Here is a 24066-nt window from a genome sequence, read left to right on the forward strand (position 1 = left end):
GAAGTAAAAATTAAATTACCAATAATTATCATAATTATTAGTTAAGGGATATATCACAAATATTTAGTGTTCACTATTGATTTAAAATATAATGTAATGATTCTCATAACACTCCATGAGGTAAAACATGTTTTAAGTTTGATTTGTAATAGTCCATGGTGATTAATGAACTTCCTATTATTATTGAGATTCATCAATATTTTCTACACAAAAATTATGGTTCCAAAATAATCGCAAATATACATAATATTTAAAATAATAAAAATTGAGAGATTTGCCAATAGAAATAATTTTGTTTTTCAAAATAATGAAACATTCGCCATTATTTTATATCTTTTTCTGTAGGGGGGTTTCGTAAAGTTTACCCTGCTTGGTATTATTTTGTAGGGTGCAATTTCTTGTGACTAGGTAACATGCCTTCACTGTACAATTTTGTTTCAATCGGCAAAGTCTTGCATATCCTCCCTGCACAGTTGCTGCCTGTTACCAGTGCCAGAGTATAGGGTGCTGTTTTAATTTTACTTGAATATTGTTTGAACTGGCCTGAATCTCCTACCTGTGGATATCTCAGATGAAACTTGGTTTCTGTTTTAACTTTCAAGGAATACATGTTGATGTTTTGAGTGTAATGGATTGTCTACAATATTACATTGAAATTGATTTTTGTTTTTTGTTTTTCACAACACTTGTATTGCATGTGGACAGCTATCTGAAACATGTAGCTACATATTAAAATGAGTTCAATATGATAAAGTATTTGCACAGATTTATGAATTCTGAGTACGCATTCATAAGCAGGGTCTTATATGCAAAAAAGATGATTTACTGAAAGTTGCACTTTTATTTACATATCATATGCTACACATTAATGTTAGTTTGAATATATCTCAAGATTAGTTAGTAATTACCAATTTCTAACTTACACTTTTTGACGTGGCTTCCATCAGCGGAAACTGTGATCTATAGGATCTTTTACTACATAAATAGGTCTGGAAACAGCCACATTACACTGAGGGAATTGAAGCGTGGAAATCTAATACCTGCAATGCATCATGTTGACGAGGAGGAGGATATTAACAAAGTGTTGAAGTAAGATCCTTTCCATTGTTAGGTGTTAGAGTTGGCTTGTAGTGAAAATATCTAATTTAGAAGTTTGCTGTTTTTAGTTACTAGTACTACAATCATCTGAGCATATTAACTTGGATTAATGGGGGGTTCTTTAGCTTCTAGATAATTTAGAGTAATGTTAAATTTTGAGAGGTCAAGAAAATGCAAGTACTCGTAGCATGAAGTTTCCCTGACCATTCTTCTCTGTTTCAAAATCACTCACTTTTCTGGCATGCTTTTTCCCACTTCGCCATGATAAGTGAGTTCCCTGAAACTCTGGCCACTTGCAATTCATGTGTCTGAAATTTTAATGGTGCACAATCAAATTTAACACAGATATGAGAGATGTAGAGATACATTCCATGAAAATAGAATATTTGTTCTGCTTGAAAATTTCGAGTTGAGGCATAATGCAAAATTATATTCACAGTTTACAATGTATTTGCAAATGAACATACAAGCCTATACCATAGTTTGATAATAAGAAGTATTATTGGAAGGCAAAGCACACACTTTCTGGGATGCATGATTTTACTAACTGGCCTTTTCCTTACTTTTGAGGATTCAAGTAAGCTGTGACTCTTGCAGGTGAAAACCTACTTAATTTTTTAATGTCATCTAAATGAATGAATAGTAAACGTCTCTAGCTGTTTTGGAAAATACATATTTTAAAGAAGGGGGTAAATGCTTTTGACCCGGAGTTATGAGGCGCTTAGGTCACAAATGTACCTGATCCCCATTTAAACAGGGTTTGCACTTTGATGGCAAGAACACAATCACCACAACTTAACCATCACAACATACCAATGCATTGCCTTCGATAATATTTAACGAAAAACACTGCCAGCATTTTGTTTCCATTCAAAACTCTGTAATGTCCCTTTTTTGGATATACCTAATTTTCCCCTAAAAATAACAAATCCAAAAATACAATTTTTTTACAACAGTTCTTTGATTAGTTACACAATAATAATTGAATTTAGGAAAAGTAATCAATTAACAAAAACCAAATGCTAGTGGAATTTCCAGCTCTAAACATGCACATTGTAGCTTCAACCATTTTAGAAATCTAAGGAAAAAGCATCATAGTATGCAGGGATACTATCCTCCACAATTAAGGCTGAGAACGTCGAACAGTCAACCAAGTCAATCTGACCCCTTTGTCCACAGGCAACCAAGTCAGTGGGTGTTACTTAATTGAGGGGACCCATACTCCTATATCTCCCTATTATGTTTTCTTCCCATTTTGTAATATGATTGCTTCACTAAATTCCAATGAATAATTACCAGTGTTCCGGGACTTTGTGAGTTCGAGGCAGAGGCGGCCTTTCCGAGGCAAATGACCTCTGGACTCTGACTCAGCCAAGTCCTAGCAGAGTCCACGTGGACTTGCCGAGTCCAAGGACTCTGCCGAGTCCCGAGCCCAGGACTCTCCAATTTTTTTTTTTAAATTTTTAAAATTTAAAAAGAAAGAGATTTCTGGAAGGTGTTTTTTTTTCGGTGCATATTAATTTTGAAAATGATATTATGGTATGTCACGATTCTATTAAGGATTGAATCTTAAATCTTAAATCTTCAACTTTATATTATGTTATTCAGTTTTTTGCTTCAGAAATTCACTGTTGTACTTATGTGATCTATGCAAAATTGTGTATGAGTGTTAAGTAGCTTCTATTTATCTCAATTATTGTGTATTTGATGTTAATTCACTAAATGATGCATGAAAAAATTGTTAAATCCTTAAAAATCTTTGAATTTCATGGGTTTTTTGATTTTTCGAGTCCTTGCCGAGTCCTAGCCGAGTCGGAGTCGGAGTCGGATTTTGACTTTCCAAGTCAGAGGTGAGTTTGAGTCCCGTAACTATGATAATTAGTAATCCTTAATGCTTGATGGAATGACAATGCAATCAATAATAAATAATGAAAGACTTCATAGTTTCCTTAATAAGCAAAAGAGTGATCTCTATTGCATACCAATTAAATTTTTGCTTTTTCTGGATTCAATTCAGATTTCAGAATCTATTTTTGAATCATGCCTTTCCCTCGATTGGTGATGTGGCTTATATAGTCCTCATGAGAGGACGAAGAGTCAAAGCCATTACCATGGTCGCCATTCTTTAGAAATGATATATCTCTTCTAGATTCATTGGTGCTCCTTCATCTTATTGTGACCCTTCTTGGAAAAGCTTCTACTTAGTATTTGTTTAATGATAAATATTCTTATGCTTAAAAGTTTAAAATAGTTCTCCAATCAGGACAACATCAAATATATATTTTATTTTCTTTATTGCCTAAGGATCCGATCATGATTATGTCTTACGCCGGGGGCATGACAATCTTCCCGATAAACAACAATGTCAACAAAGTTGAATGGCTGGACTTAACTCATTTATAAATGATGCATCTCCTCTAAATTAATTGCTGCCCTGTCATCTTATTATGACTCTTCTTGGAAAAGCTTTTGCTTAGGATTTGTAGATGCCATTGTAGTTCCTATGGCGAGAAATTTTATACATATTCAAGTTAAAGTTATAGTAGCTGTGTGAGAGAACAGTTTATACCCGTGCAGAGGATCAACAAGGCTGTGTAGCAGTGGGACTCCTAAAGCTTATTGTTGGACAAACGTGGACTCAATTTCCTGGTATTGTGATATTCAAATCTATGAGAATTCTGCCCCTGTTAAGAGGGAATCTCAGCCGAGAGAGAGTCTAAGCATTCAAATGATATTTTATTCATGCTTTAATGAGTTCTTCTCTGTACAGGAGAAGTTTGAGGTGCAATCCCTTGTTAACGAGTTCTTCTTTTTGAGGGAAGTTTGAGTTGAAATCAGTTGTTAATTGGAGCCGAATTCATTTAGTCTTTCGAAAAAACTACAACAAACTATGGTTTAAAAGAAAATATTAAGTAGAATGTCGTTTTTTACTAGTCGATTTAAAGATACATAAACACTACTTTGCTGTTAGACTGCCGTTTGTTTCTTAGCGAATACAGTTTCTGAAATAAATGGAAACCGAATTAGATAAATCACTAGTTAAGTACAGATTTATTGGGAAAAATCAAAAAATAAGAAGTTATAAATAAACCTTGTAATCGATTGATAGATACAACTTTCATTTGGCATTCCTGAATAGCATCTTGTGTGTCGATTTAACTAGAAACTGCAGGGATTCCATTTGGCAGTTTTGGTCATTTTGGGCATTTTACAGAGGCATCTACTTCAACCTTGATTTCTTAGGTGTTTGCGAGTGCGCGGAATTCCAATTCCTCCGATTGTGCTCATCCTCGGATCGTGTTCATCATCCATTTGCAGCACGTAGGACACAGGGAACTCATCTTCGTCTCCATTTTAATTGTTTTCATAAGTTTGGATTTTTAAATTTTTGTTTATATGTTAATAATTTTATTTTAATATAGTTCAAATTAATTTTACATTATTAAGTTTTAATTTGACAAATATCTAGAAAATTGAATAAATAAATATAAAATTTAATAGCTTAATTTTAATAAATTAATATTATTTAGTTTTTTAAAAAAAAAAAAAAAAAAAAATTAAAATTTAAACTAGTTTTATATTTATATTTATATTTTATTTTTTTAAAATTTAGACTTTGTAAAAATTAATAAATAATATTATTAATTATAGTAATAATAGTTAATAATTCATAAAGCCTAATAATTGTTTTAGACTCTAGAGTTACTATTAGAATATTAAATTTATATTTTGATGAAATTAATTAATATTATGATTATATTTAATTTATTTTAAGTTAATAAATAATTTAGATTGAGTTTCAGAGTTATATTCTTGTAAAATTAAATTTGAAATAAAAATTATTGCACGTATATTTAATTTATTCATTTTATAAATTATAATTATAATTTTAAATTTGTGCTTTGTAGCTTAATCTAAATTTGTTTTGATTTCATAATTTTACTAATTTTTTATTTTTTCAGGAAGTTGATCATGGCATCATCGTCAACAGATGTTAGAGCATCAAAAAATGACAAGTGGATCCAAATGCTAAATATCCATTATGGAAACATGTAACCATCATTGAGAAATTTCAAGGCGGTGGAGGTTTTAAATGGAGGTGTCATGAGTGTTTGATTGATTATAATGGTTCTTATACCAGGGTTTGTGGATACCTCTGTCACATAAAAGGTACAGGATGTGAAGTGTGCCTTGTTCCAAAGGTTGATGGACAACTAGGGAAGGGATTGTCACGTGAGAAGATTGCAAAGTACCAAAAAGAAAAGGACGAAGCTAATAGTCAAGTTCTAAAGTCAACACAAAGGTCAAGTCTCAATAGACCTTTGCATCCATCTTCAGGAACATCTGCTGATGACAAGATGTGTAATTTAGGACCTCTTGAAAAGGCATTTAATTTGCGAAGTCGAGAGGATACAGATTAGAGTATTGCATGTTGTCTATATGCAAATGGATTTTTTTTTAATGTGGTTCGCTCACCATATTGGCAAGAGATGGTTAGGTCGATTAATGAAGCTCCAAAAGGATGCAAAGGATACAAAAGCCCAGGGTACAAGAAGGTTCGTACTACTCTTTTGATTAAAGAAAAAGAGATTATTGATAGATAGTTGCAAGTGATTCGAGATTCATGGAAAGTTTTAGGAGTTTCCATCATTTGTGATGGATGGAAGGATGCTAGAAATAGGCCACTAATGAATGTGGTTGCAATGAACCCAAAGGGGGCAATGTTTTCGAGAGCAATGTAATGCAAGGCTGAAGAGAAAGATAGACAGTTTATTGCCAACATTCTAATTGAAGCAATTGAATCTGTGGGACTAGAAAGTGTTGTTCAAGTGATCACAGATAATGCAAAGTATGTAGGGCAACTGGGTTGGTTGTAGAGGCAAGATTTCCAAAAATTTGGTGGACTCCTTGTGTACATTCTTTGAATTTGATACTACAAAAAATTGGCAAAATTCAATGGATACAAAAGATTTATGAAGAAGCCAAAGAGATTCAGATGTTTATTTGTAATCATCACATGTTACAAGCCATTTACAGAGAATTCGCTAAGCTAGAGTTGTTAAGGGTAAATTTCTTGTCTAAAAAATATTCAAATTGTTTTTTATTGAAATTTATTTAAGATTTTTATCGTTTTAAAATGTATTTATTTTTTATTGAAGGTGGTTGAGACATGCTTTGCCACACACTACATTGTTCTCAAAAGGCTTGTTGATGTCAAACAGGCTTTGAAAAGTATGGTGATTAGTGACATTTGGGCAGTATGGAAACAATCACAAATAGAGCAAATAATGTTAGGAGGTTAATTCTTGATGAGGATTGGTGGGCTCAAATAGATTATTTACTATCTTTCACTAAGCTAATATACACCCTGGTCTGTCGGTGTGATACTGATAAGCCAATATTAGTGACATCTATGATTGCATAGATATAATGATGGAGCAAGTTAGAGATATTATTATAGCAAAAGAGCAAGATCCCTCTGAATTTTTTTATAAGCAAATATATGATGTAATAGAAAAGATGCGATAAAATGACAACTCCTTTGCAACTTTTGGCATACGCTTGAAACCCTAAGTACTACCATGCTGATATGTTAGCGTTGCCAAATAGGACAGCATCAAATAGGGATGTTGAGGTTGTTGAAGGATATAAAAAAGCTTTCAAGAAAATGTTTACAGATCCTAGATTTGCTGCAGAGATTCGAGATGAGTTTGGGACATTTGCTTCCTTTGATGGAACTTATGCAGATGTTGATGCAATGGCAGATAAAAAAGAAATGGATCCTATAAAGTGGTGGAATTTCCATGGTGCCATGACTACACATTTGCAAAAGCTAGCAATCAAGCTTCTATCACAGGTTTGATTTTATATTAATTATTCTAATAGTAATTATTTCTTATTTCAAATGTTTTTAATTGTTTGTGTCTTTGTCATTGTAACTTATAAATTATAATATAAACTCTTTTATTGCAGGCTTCTAGTTCTTCTGCATCTGAGAGGAATTGGAGTACATATGGCTTTATCCATTCTGTGAAACGAATAGGTTGGTAGACATCAAAGTAGAGGACCTTGTCTATGTGCATTCCAATCTTCGTCTATTGTCACATTCCTCCATAGACAACATCAAAGGACCTAATAGACTTTGGGATGTACAACCAGAGATAAGTGACGTTGATGTATCCATAAATGCATTGACACATCTCAACCTCAATGTTGAGAATTTTGACACGCTTAGAGGACCCTTCACTGAATCGTCAATGGGCTATGACAGTCTAGGTGGTGATCGTACTCAATCCAGCTATCCTAACTCTTTAGAGAATCTTGATGATCTAGATCTCAAATTTCAAGAGAACAGTGATGATATTTTTGATAGCATATGATTCTACCAAACTATTTCTGTATTTGAATTTCATTTTAATAATAAAACTATATCTAACTATAGTATTTTAGAATATGTCACAATTATGTGTTCGTATTGCTTTCATTATAATGGAAAACTTCTTTAACGACTTTGAAAATTTGTTTATATATATATACATATAAATGTTTTAAGAATGTTGTATTTGCCATTCCCAAATGAGAGGTCTCAAAAATTGGCTGTACCCGTACTTGATACCATACCCGTGTCCATGCAACTTTGAAAACATTACAATGAGGGCCAAACTGCATAAAATGATTTAATATTATATTTTAAATTAGAAGAGTTTGGGGAGACATCACTTTTTGGATTCGGAGACTTGGAGTCTTGAGGAGACTTTTCCATGAAGTCTCTAAACGGCCCAACCTTTTTTGAGGTCTCTAGAGATGCAAAAAGTCTCTGAGACATGACTCTGAGGAGGGGAGACAAGTCTCCCCGTAACACTAATTAATATGATTCCAAATAAGATAACTAAGGAGGGGCCAGATGTCTTGACCAAGTTCTTGCAATTTCTGAAATTGAAAAAACATCCGGTCCTTGGCAAATAGAAAATCCTCTATTCTTGATGGATTGTTTGTTGGATTCGACGAGTTCAATATTGAGTGGATTGATTGCGAATCGATTGAGATTTAAATGATTCCTTTGCTAATAATTCCATGGGTCAAAGCATTGTGTGTAAACTCGGACTTGGAGAGTACTCAGTAAGCCCAAAATTTTCAATTGGGCAAAATCTTGGCAAATACTTGACAAAATCTCAGCAAAACTTGACAACTGAGAAAGTACTAACATTTGAAATCTCCTAAACAATCATTTATTTGTTAAATCAAATTACAAAATTAGTAAATAAAAAATTGACATCTCAAAAGAGAAAATGCATGGATTTATAGCAAAAACATGTGAAAAATGAATTTTAACCAGTGGTTTACCTGTGTGAAGAACATGCAGATTTCTTGCCAAGTTTGTCCTAAGATTTCTGTATTTACCCATGCACAAGTGTAGACAACCTATCTGCTCACTCGGCTTTAATGAAAAACCAAGGACTGAGATGTGCAATAAAAATATCAATGTTTAGCAATATAAATTGCATGTCAATGAATCCCGTGTTAGGAAAAGAAGACCTAGCAGAGCTCTATTGTGTAATAATCAGTCTTAATTTTGTTTTTTTGAAAGATGTATGCTGTTTTTGGAACCAATGTGCAGTTTGCTGATTGTTTTTGGCTTTCAGATTTCATTCACATAGAGAGCAAACAATGGAATACATGTATTGCAAATTTGATAGGAACAATAATGCATTAGATTAACAACTCTTATGTCAAATCATATAAAGTTTATGCAAAGCAAGTGTAATCAGGTTTAGCACACATTGCAGACCTGACAAAGTGACTTCCAACCACAAGAAAGAACGCTCAGAAAATTATTAACTATCAAACTAGGTGCTAACATGACAAGGGTGCACCGAAAAAATGCAGATTTTGAAACGTTTTGAAGTCTGAGAGCTAGGAGGCTCCCTAGGATTGATAATTGTACTCTATAAAATCAGAATGTCAGCAAAGGACGCAAATGCATATCAATGAGTCACCCAGGTCAGCAATGAGGAATAAAATGCTCCCCATAAGCTAATATGCATTTTTCCATGAAATATGAACTGAATAGTTTCAAAAAATCTATATCAGCCTTCCCAGTCTTCCATCAATAAATTTGTATGAATAACCTTCTGTTTTTAAACTTCAATCTTACATCAGACAGTATTTGACACCACCTTCGATTCTTAACAGTAGTTCTCAGAAGTTCTTGGGTTGGCAAGCTTTGTTCAGAAAATTTATGTGATAGAGCATTTCCATGATAGTGGCTTTGTCACAGTCAGATTCAAATCTAAGCTATCGATTTGGGTGCACAGATTCACAAATGTTTTTGACTGTTTTGGATGCACACACACATAATAAATGCAAGAAGTATACAAAATTAAAGCATTTGATAGTATGATACTTCAACATTGATCATGATATTTCCTATTTGATAGTTCACAAATATTCAAATTGAAATAAGTTCAATAACAAATAAGCCATATCATATACATCTATGTTCAGGTTTCCAAGGCAATTTGCATTACAAAATCAAAATATAGTTCATGATTCAATGTTCATCAATCAAGATTCAAGATTCACTAATCAGATTTAGAATCATAAGGATTATCAAGAAAATCCACATCCTTATCATCTCCAATTGCTGCAAGTTCAAGATCATTTGAACCCAAACTGGTTTGACTTATTGAGATGCACCATATGTCATGATGTTATCATCATCATCGTCATCATCATCATCTATGATTGTAGTAAGATCCTGAAATGTTGTATCCAAGTTTTTAAACTCCTGGGCTCCATCCCAAAGCTTGGCTGCCCCTTCCTTGTAGTGATCCTCCTTACTTGATAAAACCTGCAAGATAGTATTGAACTAAGTCACAAGGTTCAATTTTGAATTCGAGTTTGTCGATCATAAAATTCAGATGAAATTCAGTAAGGGTAAAAATTCGGAAAAAAATTTGACATTAAACTGAACTTATATATATATTTATCTATTTTCAAATATAAGTAATATATCCACAAAATTGTCAAAGTAGTTTGACATTGCTAGATAATTAAACTAAATAACTCAATATTATGTTGAAATAAAATAATCTTATTATAAGTAACAATATTATATCAAATATCATATAATTCAGACGAAGTTCGGAAAGGTTAAAAATTTGCTGAAATTCAAACTAAATGTATGAAATTTGGCGAATCTTGTGATTTAGGTAATGAATGTAAACCAAGTCCTCAACTTTTTTTGAGCCCAATTGATTACACTTCACTGAGTGGATAAAGGAGTATGTATTGCAATTTTGTTCAACAATAGAAGAACATGCAACTTGGGCAATGTTCACAAAATTAAACAAAAATATGAGAAGTAAATTAAATTGTAGAATACAAGTAGTGGTAAAAGAAACAAAAAAAAAACTTATGTGAGGACCTTTATTGCAAGAGGTTGTAGATGCTTAAATGCTTGACCATAGGGTACCGCCATGTGATAGCTCCCATGTGATTTGCTCCTTTGTTGTAATTGGACCATGTTTTGCTCCCGGAAAAAATAGGCCAAATTCTGTCATAACTTTTTTGTGCATTTGATCATCTTGGAAGAGTCTTGCAAAAGCTTTGTAGTACCCATTAGCAAGCTCTTCATTTGCATATGGTGCTACTCTACATGGCATAGCAAGTATTTCCTTGCTATAGTACCTCGAAGATAGGACATATGCAAGGAGGTGCAATGGAGCTGTCATCTTTTCTCAACAATGATGAATGATTGTTTCCACCTTATTGCATATGTCTTCACATTCTATGGGGTCATTTCATGTGATTGTTTGGCAAATTTTACCTTCTCCACCATTGTGTCCATGCCATCATAGACATCCTCCAAACAAGGTTGATCTATATCAGCAAAGTAGAGCATAGTCAGGATAGGTTTGGTGAAATCCAATACAAATTGCACACGAGCCCAACAACTACTAACCAAGACCAACGCCTTGACCTTTTGGGCCCTTTGAATTTGAAGCCTTTCATAACCCCATTGGTTAGAATTATTTATTTAACTCAATGCCCCTTGCACTTTGACAAGTTGTCTCATGTCAATAGGGTTTCAACACCTAAGCAAGTTCATAACAATACATCAATAAATATTAAGCAAGGTTATACACAATTTGATAATTGAACATGACATAGTTTTTGTTCAAAGTAAATAAATAAATTAAATTTAGTAATTATAATTTACCTTCAACAACTCCAATTTGAAGAATGGTCTGAATATCAATTGTGAGATGTGATGGTTCGTCATGAAAATCTGTATCTCCCACCCCACTTTGTACATTTGCTTCACCTAATCTTTTTGAGTACCAATTTGTTGCATGACCAAGTTGAGGGAGTGTACGTTGCATAGCATCCAAAAAATATGGTCATAGCGGCCCTTAACCGAAGCAACTACACCACTACAATTTTTGACATTGTTTGTAATCACTTGGACCACATTCTCACTACCTACCATCTATACGACCTCAATAAGAATTTTGGAAATTAACTATGAATATTTCACTTTCTCTTCACAATCAACTGCCTTCAAAAACATTTTCCCTTTGGGGGACATTGCAATTACATTAATCAATGTTTGGTTTCCTGTATCTTTCCATCTATTGAAAACAATAGACATGCCCAAAATTTTCCAAGAATTTCTAATTGTTTGAAGAGCTCTCTCTACATAAGTCTTCTCTTTTTGCAATAGAGTGATATGCACCTTTTCGTACTCGAGACTTGTGTAATCACTAATCAGCCAATGCTTTATTAATGGTTGCCGCCATTTCCTTCCAATATGGCAATCTCACCAAGTTGAAAGAAAGTCCGTTGGCATAGAGACAACATGCAATAGCTATCATCAAGCTCTCTTGCCTCTGTTTTAAATGTGGTGTCCAATAGACCTCTTTTGTAGGTGGTAATTTCTACTTCTTTCTCTTCCTCTTCCTCTTCCTCTCTTGACACAGGTAGTTACAAGAATGGATGTTTGGAGGATTTAATTGGTTTAGTTGGTAATTGCATTTTTAAAAACTTTTAGGATGGAAGTTGATAAGAACTATGTTTTTATATTTTAACCAATTTTTCAGCAGCTTCTTGTTCTTTTAGATATGAAGCTATTTGTGCATTAGACATCTCATTCCTATCTTTGCCTTCGCAGATTCCTGTTCCTTTACCAGTAGAGTCCATACAATGAAGTTTGACCTGACAATGGTAGCTATTGAATGGTTTTCTTTTGTTACTTTGACATATATTAGACTTCGATAGATATGAGCCACCTCCTGAAACCCGTGTAATCTTGTGGTATGTCTCCATAAAGGAGAACCTACATCAAATTTCAAACTATTGGCTCCTTGCCCTCTCACTAAACTTTGTCTACTGGTGGCGTCCGTTCTTGCACAAGACAATCTAATTACTTGCTATAATAAGAAATTAAATAAATTTAAATTAAAAAAAAAAAAACTACGAACATCTAGCATAAAGTGCAATTAAATGATACAAAAATACAAAATTAGATAGCTAAAATTGTTTGAAACATACTTGAAACAATTTTTACCAAATTCAAAACATTCATCAAAATCTTAAAAGAATTCATTAAAAGACTTAAGAATGGTATCAAATGCTTACCTTGGATGCATAAAACTCCTCTAAGGAAGCTATCTCTCACCCTAGGCATGATCTAACTAGAAAATCTCAGACCAAGATGTTTTCTTAGTACGATTTGAATTTTTATTCTTGCACTTTCACCTCAAGAATCCAGTATAAGAGTTCAATGCAATTTTTTTAAAGGTTTTTCTTGAATGTCATTTTACACTTGATTTACAGTGTATCATATAGTTTATTAACATAGGTTTTCTGTTTTCTATATGTTAGGTACTTTTCTTATGAACACTTTTATGTGATATACTGCAAATTTTGGGAGCTGGATACAGACCATGATTTTTTGATTGATAGAGACAATCTTTTAAAATATGGGAACCATGCATTGACTTACCGAATCGTTGATAGGATATTTTCTGAGGTTGGTTTTGGTTTCACTTACTTTGTTATTTACCTTGGACAATGAATTCCTTGTGCTGTACATTGTCAAGTGTTACTTTCTTTAATTTTTAGATTTTCAGATATTTCTTTTTCTGTTCCTAACTGTTGTCATTGACATTTTATAGATACCTAGAAAGTTTACTAGTAAAGTTAAAGGGAAGATGGGTTATGAAGATTTCGTTTATTTTATGCTGTCTGAGGAAGATAAGTCATCTGAACCCAGTATTGAATACTGGTAAGTTCTTGAACCTTTTTTATTGATGTTCGTTTATGCTTCTTTCTTAAGCATCATTTGGAGGTATTTACTTTAATTAACGTGAACTTTTTTCTTCCTAGACATTCAGTGTAGCATATTCATCCACTAATGGTATCAATTGATTAAAGAATTACTTGGGGTACTTAATCCAAATTTTGATGAATTTATACACAATTATCAGACTTCTGATTTTCAAATGAAGCTTTGACAATTTTTTTCCACTGAAGAGAGATATTTTTTAACATATGAAATAACTTCTTATTCATGGAAAAATAGAGTGGAACCCTGTAGTTGGGTGTTCATTCAAACTGCTTGATAGCTGTACATTATGGTATTAGCTTGTGATAGGGATGGAGGTGTGGCTAACGTACCATATACCTACATTTATACTGGTATGCAGATCCATGCTCTCAAGGATGTCCCTGGTGTGTTATGGGCGAATTGTCTTTGGGTATTTGTATTACCAAAAGAGGGACATCCATCTGGATAGCTTCAGGCAACAAGTGTCCATAGTTAATATAAAGAAGGAAACTTCTGTTCTTCATAATCTTTCTTTTTCTTGGAAGAATTTGTACTGCACACTTTTTCATAATTATTTGGATTCCGGCTGTCAAATTTTAAGATGGTACAAGCCTAAATTAGCACTAGATAGACACTTATTCTGCTTCTGAATTAATAAAAAATTCCTTTGAAATGACTTATTTTAATTGAATATTCAAATCTGAATGTCTCAGGTTTTAATTGGATTTCCAAAGCCTCAAACGGCAATAACTAAAAGTACCTAGAGGAAATTGGATCCAACGATATTGGTCACTTGAACTATCCAACAGTATTGGTCACTCTGAGGAAACCTAATATTATTAATGAAAAAATAGTCTAGCTTAAAAGTTTAGTCCAAAGTTACTTCTGAATTTATCAAAAAGAAATTTACTATTTGACATTTTGGGATGGCTAATATGATATTTGATTGCTCAATATTATCCAGGGGAATTTTTATTGAATTTATAGATTCACTTTCATAACTCCAAGCACCCAATCTAAGTTCACAGTTGTTTGTCATCAGTTCAGCCATTTGTTTTGCGAGGTCTGCATGTGAGAGATACAATTTATCAAAATTGTCCACTAGAAACAGCATGTGTGAAATTATGTAGATTTGTTTCCGTACACATTTTTTTTCTACATGATTATTTTTTTGGTGAGAATTGAATTGCCTTTCATTGTTATAGTTTTCCTGCCTCCATCTAATGCTTAAGAATCTGTTCTGTGGGGCAAGGCCTTTAGGTATGTTTGTCGTCAGTCTTTCCAAATGAATTTCAAATATCAAGAAAAGATGCCTGTAATAATGTCTAAATATTCTCTTATAATTAGACTGTCATTGATTACCTCAAGAAGCCCCACTGTTAATGTTCTTAGACCAGGAATGAAATAAGCAGCAAAACATTAGAAAAGAAACAATACGACTGTATTTATCCTGGGAAAACTCTCCAACTTGAGGACAGAAACCCAACCACATCCAAAAAATCTCTTTTATTAAATAATAGAGGTTTGAGTACAATGCTTCCAACTGAATACTGCAAATTCTTCAACTTATTACAAATAGCGGAATTGACTCTATAGAGTCATAGACTATCTATATTTGCTGTATAGAATAACCCGAATCAGCAATTATTCATATTATAACACCAGAAGTCTCTTCATTTTCGAAACACATCCCTTCATATTTCCAAATGCGAGTATATGAGAGAGCATCATCACAGATAATCAGAGTATCTCCTGCAGCTACAAACATCAACACCCATCACTTTAGTTGATGAATTGAATTAGAACATTAATAGTTTCTTTTAATTGTTAGGAATTTCCTGGCTTCATCTAGAACCTGAATTAGTCCCGAGGTGCAGGAAAGACCCTTCAGCTAGATTGCTCATAGTCTTATTGTATTTCAAAATATTGTATGGGAGTTTTGTTCAGTATATACATGATATGTGGTATTCTGAACTTAATTCCTGTTTGTAAGCTGCAATTATGTATATAATTATTATTTTTACAAGATTTCTGTTTGAATGTCGCCACACATCCAAAGACCACTGTTTTGTCTTTTTTCTGTACTGGCATACCATTGACCTGTACCATACCTGATAGGCTGATACTGATCTGGTAACCTAGGGTCAGCGTTGTTTTTTAGAGCACAATGCCTAGATCCTGCATCTGTCACAGCTGTTTTGTTGGTAGATTTGGATCTTCAAATTGATTAATCAGCTTGGGTATTCACATATTATGTACATGTTTTATATGCTGGAACACAAATTTTGGCAGGTTCAAGTGTGTGGACTTGGATAGCAATGGTGTTCTCACGCCTAATGAGCTGCAGTTTTTTTATGAGGAGCAGTTGCATCGCATGGAATGTATGGCTCAAGAGCCTGTTCTCTTTGAGGACATACTATGCCAAATGGTGGATATGATTTCCCCTGAGGTAAGCATTTAATGGTACCATCTTTATGGAAATTTTTAAATCATTAGATATTCTATGGAATTTATTTTGTCCTTTATACTTATCTTGCAGAAAGAATGGCAATTTACACTTCGCGATCTAAAGCGTTGCAAGTTGTCGGGAAGTTGTTTCAATATTCTTTTTAATCTCAACAAATTTATGGCTTTTGAAACTCGAGATCCGTTCCTTATTCGCCAAGTGAGAATGAATTTGTATCCTGCATTTGTAACTTTTGATGGCTGGTTTTGGCATTATATCATTGGCGTACTATGAATTTCCTAGAAAAAAAAACTTTTATGCACTGATAGCTATTTTGTGGAATAAGCAGGAACGAGAAGATCCTACATTGACGGAGTGGGACCGTTTTGCACACAAAGAATATATCAGATTGTCCATGGAAGAAGATGCTGAGGATGCTTCTAATGGCAGTGCAGAAGTCTGGGATGAATCTCTTGAGGCTCCTTTTTGAACGTAAGTATTCCTGGCCAGCATAAGACCAGCTCAATCGCCGAGGTTTTTCACTTATGTATTCTCCAGAATTGAGTCGTACATGAACAGGTGATTATGGTACCTGCTAGATGCTATTAATAACTTTTGATATTATAATTTCATCCCTCCTGATAATAACCAAGTTGCCGGTTCAGATTCTGGTTTGGATGGGGGTTCAAAATTTGTTCAAATTTTTTTTTGGTTGGGTTTGGGTTTGTTTTTGGTTTGTCTGTACAATATTTGTTTAAAAAAAATAATGTGTTTATGTATGTGTCTGTAAAAGATTTAAAAAAATGTGTGTGTGTTTGTGTGTGCACTGCTGCAGAAAATAAGTTTTTCAATACTCTGTGCTCTCAATACATTATAGCCCATGAACCTGTCAGAGCTTCCATTATTGTCATAACAGTTTAGTAGGCTCTGATGAACACAACCACTTGATGACCAATCCTGCAAATTCAAGGATCAATTGTCAGTTCTTCCATGCAGCTGCAAAACAGAACATTGTTGGAGTTGCACCTTTCGTAGGCACCAAATATGCTATATACATTGTGTTGGCTCCCAAAACCACAGATTGGAAATCCAAGAGCTTGCCACTTCTCCGATAGGATTTCTCAATCAATTCTGGCCAACAAACAGGACTGACTTCAATTCCTCTACACTTCAGGCTTCGCTACATCTAGGCGGGTAGACCTCCCACTCAAACATTGACTGTTTGGTTCAAGGCTTTTCTATAGCAAATTTAAGCTTTGGAGTTCTCTAGCTGGCAAGGTCTCTAAACTCGATTAATATGGAGTCATGTGATAGATTGAAATGAATGTTTTGTATAAGTTTTTTAACAATGGATTTGAGGTTTGTAAGAAGGAAGTTAGAGAATTTTCTGACTTCAAATATAAATTCAATACTTCAATGATAAAAAGACCAGTGCTTTAGCTTATCCGGGCAACAAAGTCAACTACAATAAAGATTATAATGTACAACTTTATAATGTGTTGTGCACATAATCTATAAATAGTTTAATAATCAAGATGCAGTGGATCAAATATATATACGCAATTCTAAACTAGTCCAGATTGCGTTTTAACTCCTAAAGTCAGGGAGATAGACTGGACACAGATTTAGAAACAATTAAATATTTCATAATATCTGCGATGGTCGAGTTAAAAATCACATAGATGACCTCGTCCACTTATTTGACATAAATTGTTTACAAAATTGAAAAAATGATTATAAAGGACCAATCAACCACAATTTTATTCACCATGTCATTTAAATAATAAAAAAACAACAGGCTTTTATAAATCATTGAAATATAATATTTGAATTTTGTATGACAAAGTCATCTTTAAGCTTCTTATTCCTCCGCATAAATGAATATATGAATATTTTTTTTTGGGAATTGCTCCTCCGAATGTGGCATGTTACTTTTTATTTGCCCTTTTATATATTACATTGTAAAAGAACATGACTTTTCAAATAAAAAAGGTTGCATTTTCAAATGTAAATTATATTTTTCTTAACCATAACTGGCGCACCAAGTTATCTTATTTAACAAATCCTCTTCTTAACATGATTGATTTAATCATATTAAAAATAGATTAACAATATTTGTAATCTGCGATGTTTGGAGGTCTTGATTCTGAGTATTACACATACATGGTTTGCTTGTTTGTGAATTATTTGATCTCCAAACTGCTGATGGCGCCGTATGTGAAGGATTGCTGCTCAACGTCTTCATTTCTATGTCTTCCAATCCCAGCAGCACTGGAGTGTTTTATAATTTCTGAGTGGTGATTTTATAGGTCCATATCACTTATCAGGGCAATAGTACATGTGACTTCTGTGGTTCCCATGTCATATCTGAATGTGCTGCTTCTGGTAGTTGTGATACCCTGGGCATAACCTGTGTTTCATCTCCTCCGTGTGTGGTTTTTGGGGAAAACTCTTCATGTATGATATAAACTTCAGCGTAACCTTCAGTGGTATCCTAATGACATGTGCTCTCTGTGGACGACCAGTTTGATTGCAATATTATTAATAAATCCAACCCTTCACAACAACAGATTTACACGTTTATTCCTGTGTGTCTCCTTTTACGTATCTCCTGACATCTTCATATGCATATCTTAGTTACCGATGCATCTGGGAATAGGGCAGATGCAGGTGCGGATGTGTTCTGATGCTCGGTGGCGTTAGGATGTGTTGTGGATGCTGCCAGGAATCTTGCTTCCCTCTTGCGGATGTGTGCAGGATGCTTTGGAGAGCATATGGAGATAACCTTTGAGCATCCAAGTGCATCCCGTGGGCATCCAGCCATTTTGAGGGCCCAGTCACTTAAGTGTCTTATTAAAATAAGTGTTTAATAGGTTTTTTTATTATATTTTTTCTCCTATTTGCCTCACAACCCTAAAACGGCCCTAAAAGAGGTCATTCATTGCCATTCATTCTCCTATTACTGTTATTTCAATTTGATTATGCTAATTGCTACAAAATGTTTTATTTTTCTATATTTCTTGTATTTCTTTGCATACATAAATTATAGTGTGTGTGTATATATATGCATGGACGCACCCAAACGCATCCAAAATCCCTCCTAAAAAAAATCTGCGCATCAGCACCCCGCACCTGCATCAGCATCAGAACCAGCATCAGTAACTTAGATGCATATGAATCTTCAATTGCATCTTCATTGCATAGGAACCTTGAATTTCACAGTGTAATTGACTATTATGTATTCCTGCAATGTTTTATTCTGAATCATATGCTACAGATGCATATCGTGCCTTTTTAAAAAACATTGGACATATGAAACTCTGATACCGATTTGTGGCCCTGCTCCCTGGCTTCCGCATCCGATACGGACGGATGCGGGAAGCCTCCGGATGCTTGCGGGTGGCTTCCGGGCAGCATCCGCAGGGAATCCGAGAGCATCCGGACGCATCCGCAGGAGTTAGGCGGAAAACTAATAAAATAAAGTATATTTTAACTTAAAACAATGAAACAACATGTGACTAAAAGCATTTTTTAAAGCATTTTTTCACAATAAAACCCTAAAACGACCCTAGAAGACAACATAGAAGCATTCACAAGAGTCATTTTAGAGTTTTGTTTGCACCTACAGCCACTCCTTCATTGTGAAGCTAAGTTCAGCATTTTCGAAGAGGATCGATCAAAGAGGGAGAGATAGCTTTCTCAAAGAAGTTTAAACCATTCAAGGTAAGTGATCAATCCTTTTCTTGAGTATTTAGATGAATTTTTTTGAGTTTTTGATGATTTTTTTAAGTTCTTGAAGATTTTTTAAAAGTTTTTTTTCAAATTTTTTTTTTTGAAAGATATGTAGAAGCAACTTCGGGTATCTATTTTACTAGTTTTTCTCACTTCTTTCCACTTGTATGCATGATCATTGATGTTCATCGTTGTTAGGAACTAATTAAAATTTATTTATTTTCTTATAAAATAGGTTGCAAAAAACTAGACAAGAATGGATACCGGTGGTAGTGCTAGTCAAAGTTCAGTGGGGGGCCAAGGAGGGGAAAGGACTGATAATTTCAAAATTGATGTAGGTTCTCCTTTGTGGAGACATACAACACGGATATCACAGGTTTCAGGAGGTGGCTCATACTATTGGAAGTGCAATTATTGTCAAAGTAACAAAGGAAAACCTTTCAATAGCTCATATTCTCGAGTGAAGCTTCATTTTATGGGCCCTGCTGGCAAAGGATTTGGAATGTGCAAAGGCAAAAATGGTACTGGGATGACTAGCGCGGAAATACTTTCATTTGTAAGAGAACAAGAAGCTGCTGATGCATTGATCAATAGATCAAACAAAAGCTACTATCAAGGTCCTTCCTCAAAGAGCAAGCCAAAGACACCCACTGAACCAATGGCATCCTCCCAACACCCATACTTGCAGGTACCTGTGCCAGAAGAGGATGAGGAAGAAGTGGAAATTTCAACCCGTAAAAGAGGCCCATTGGACACCGCATTTAAAATGGAGGCAAGAGACCACGCTGATGAAGCTATTGCACGTTGCCTCTATGCGAATGGGCTTTCTTTCAACTTGGTGAGATCACCATATTGGAAGGAAATGGTGGCAGCAATCAAAGAATCACCAGCTGACTACACAAGCCCGGGCTATGAAAAGGTGCGTACAACTTTATTGCAACAAGAGAGGGCACATATAGAGAGAGACCTTCAACCAATCAAAAAATCTTGGAAAACTTCGGGTCTAACTATTGTGTCAGATGGTTGGAAGGATACAAGAAACCGGCCACTGATTAATGTGATTGCAATTTCCCCCAAAGGGGCAATGTTTTTGAAGGCCATTAATTGTGAAGGGCAAGTGAAGGATTCGGAATTCATTTCTAGAATTCTCATTGAGGCCATTGAGATGGTGGGTAGTGAGAATGTGGTACAGGTGGTCACTGACAATGCCAAAAATTGCAGGGGTGCACGTGCTTTAGTTGAGAGTCGGTATGACCATATTTTTTGGACTCCATGCACTGTTCACTCCCTTAACTTGATCATGCAGAGGATTGGCACTGAAGTAGATTGGGTGAAGAAAATATATGAAGAGGGGGAGGACATACAGATGTTTGTGACCAACCACCACATGTCACAATCCATTTTTAGAACATACTCCAAATTGGAGTTGCTGAAGGTAAATTAATTTTTTTAAATTACTAAGTTTCATGGTTTTGTAATTTAGTTAAAAATTAAAATTTATAATTATATTGTCAATTGACATATTGTTAACTTGCTTAGGTTGCTGAGACCCGTTTTGCATCTCATACAATCGTTATGAGACGACTCCTCAAGGTAAAAGATGCATTAAGTCAAATGGTCATCGGTCATCAATGGGGTGTATGGAAGATCTCAAATTCAGATTGAGCACAAAAGATCAGGAATTTGATCTTGAATGAGAGTTGGTGGGCTCGTGTGGCATATGTATTGGATTTCACCGAGCCCATCTGACTATGCTCTGTTTTGCTGATACAGATACACCTTGCTTAGGGGATGTGTATGATGGCATGGACACCATGGTTGAGAAGGTAAAACATTCTATACAAGCACATGAGAGTGACCCCACACAATGTGAAGCCTTATGCAAACAAGTGCAAGCAATTATCAACCATCGCTGGAATAAGATGACTACCCCATTGCACCTCCTTGCATATGCCTTATCTCCTAGGTACTATAGTGAGGAGATAGCTGGTATGCCGGATAGAGTTGCACCATTTGCGGATGAGGAGGTTGCTGAGGGGTGCCACAAAGCCCTTTCAAGACTCTTCCCATTGGAAGAAATGCATGAAAAAGTGAGGGAAGAATTTGAGTTGTTTGCTTCGGGGTTAAAGCATTCTCCATTTGCACTAAAGGACCAAAATAGAATGGGCGCTATCACATGGTGGTACATGTATGGTCAACCTTTCAAGCATCTTCAACCTCTTGCAATCAAAGTCCTATCACAATTAAGTTTTTTATTTTGTTTTGTAAATTTGTTTTAAAATTTTATGTTTACACTTGCATTGTAGAATTTAGTGTTTCACACATTCTATAAAATTAATTTGCTTTTCATTTGTATGTTTTGTGACAACTATATAGGTTGCTAGTTCTTCTGCTGCTGAAAGGAATTGGAGTACATACTCCTTTATCCATTCGGTGAAGTGCAACCGGTTAGGCTCCAAGAAAGTTGAGGACTTGGTCTTTGTCCACACCAACTTGCGTCTTTTGTCACGTAAGAATGATCATTACAAGGAAGGGGCAACAAAGCTTTGGGATGTAGCCCCTGAGTGTGCAGATTTGGATGCAACACTTCATGATCTTGTTACAGTTGGAGACGGTGATGATGTTAGTGTGGCACGTGGTGCATCTAGCATAAGTGGAACCATGCTTGGTTCAAATGATCTTTCAGCAGTTGGAGATGACAATGAGAATGTGGATTTTCTTGCAAATCCCTATGATTCAGAGCCAGACTCTGATTGATTGAATCTTCAGACTTCAATCATTTACCATGTTTTTAAATTTTATTTTGTTGGAATCTTGAACATGTCCTATTTGCACTTATTGTTTAAGAGTCAAGACTAAACGCTAATGTTGGACAAGCACATATTGATATTGATATATGAATATCATATGAATTTTGAAATATCTTGAATTTTGTTTAAGGGTTCAATTAACTATTAAGTATCATAGATTCATAGTCATATTATGCTTTATCAAATGATTTGTTTTTGTATCTTTCTTGCATTTCGTTGCATATGTTAATATTATAATATTATATATATATATATATATATACGTTTCCTCCCGCATCCGCATCCAAAAAAAAAAAAAATCCCCGCATCCCGTATCCACTTCGGAATCCGCATCCGAATCGGTAACTTAGATATGAAACAAATGTCCTGATAACTTTATTTGTGCTCATAAAAGTCCAGATGACCCAGATACACAGAATTCCTTGCCGTTTGGATTTGACTTTGTTTAGATTCTGATAGCACTCATTCGAAGGTTTTCTTCCTTCATACTTCATCAGATGCTTCTTTTGCCGGATCGGGCCAATATATTGTCCCTGTAGGTGCTCTGTTTGAGTATGCCCTTGTTAACATGAATGAAGCAGAAGATATCTCTTTACCACAAATGTATCCGATTTCCTTCTCTGAATATCTACATCCATATCCTTGTTGATCCAATTTGGTGTGATCACTTCTTTGTAATTGCTGAACATACAGTGACCTGACATCATTGACGCACTATATATAGTATTTGTCTGTTCAAATACCTAATAATGGAAGTGAATAACAACAAAGGAAGACAGCCACGGGACCTGAATGTGATCATGGGAATCCAAGCAATAGAAACTGAAACACAGAATAACATCTTCCGGTTTGAAGGTGTTCCACCTCATGTTGGTCGCATCTAGTCAAAAGACTTGTTGCAGTGAGTTCTGATAATCATTACTCTGCCCAGATAGAACTGTGACATGCACTAATCGTCAACTTGAAACCATTTACCTATATGTGTATGAGGATGGGATCCCGCTTCTCAGTACCATCAGTAATAATGTTTGGATTTCGCACCACCAGTAACATCATCTGTGACACTAGACATCTGTCAATTAATTTAGAAAGAAGAGATGCATATAATGCCCCTATTGCAACCGCCAGTGTTACAATGGGAAGAACAACAAGACCCACACTCCATTCATAACTCAGTAATTCAGCAAAACTGTTGATAGATGGGACACAAAGCTGGCCATCTTATCACCCAGAGACTCTTGGATAAGAAGAAAATCTGTAGAAGAGCTGTCAACAATAGCTCCAGTCCTAATTTGTGTATCAAACAGTGCCACATCCTACGTCAATATGGATTTTAGATATTAATGTCATCTTTCTAGTTTCTCTCTCTCAGCATTGTATCTGTTTTCTACCCTATTTGGTTCAGAACTCTAGAGAATAGTTGCATGCAAATAGGAATGACAAGACCAGTTCTAACTGCACCCAGTGTTCCAACAAGTATGAGAAGACAATCAAAACCATCTGCAAAAGAGAAAATACTGCAGTGTGTTGTAAGGTACTGTATAATTTCTCACCCTCATATTTCACAATACATTCCTTAACTATAACACCTGCAACTTCTAGTGACTCTTACTATTATAAGAACATTCACCCTTTTGTTCTAATGCTTC

The 24066-nt window shown here is 34.8% G+C and overlaps 1 protein-coding gene across 3 annotated transcripts in view; it reads left to right on the forward strand.

The window, feature by feature from the left end:
- The window catches only part of LOC149542960 (serine/threonine protein phosphatase 2A regulatory subunit B''beta-like), a 45054-nt gene that overhangs the window by 19436 nt on the left and 1552 nt on the right, over positions 1–24066 (forward strand). Inside the window, exons 7-13 of one of the 3 annotated variants that reach the window (XR_016355569.1) lie at positions 948–1089; positions 12985–13132; positions 13278–13387; positions 15722–15878; positions 15969–16094; positions 16225–16454; positions 16711–17319. Coding sequence is in view for 1 of the 3 variants with exons in the window: in XM_089797890.1 (XP_089654016.1) it covers positions 948–1089; positions 12985–13132; positions 13278–13387; positions 15722–15878; positions 15969–16094; positions 16225–16365 (824 nt within the window). In the remaining 2 variants the exon portion in view is untranslated. Of the gene's footprint in view, positions 1–947; positions 1090–12984; positions 13133–13277; positions 13388–15721; positions 15879–15968; positions 16095–16224; positions 16455–16710; positions 17320–24066 lie in introns of those variants that run through there. The other 2 variants (XR_016355568.1, XM_089797890.1) reach the window with 2 other exon arrangements.

This window comes from Cupressus sempervirens, chromosome 8, assembly GCF_028749045.1.
Source record: "Cupressus sempervirens isolate cs-2001-9-10 chromosome 8, ASM2874904v1, whole genome shotgun sequence".
Taxonomy (NCBI): domain Eukaryota; kingdom Viridiplantae; phylum Streptophyta; class Pinopsida; order Cupressales; family Cupressaceae; genus Cupressus; species Cupressus sempervirens.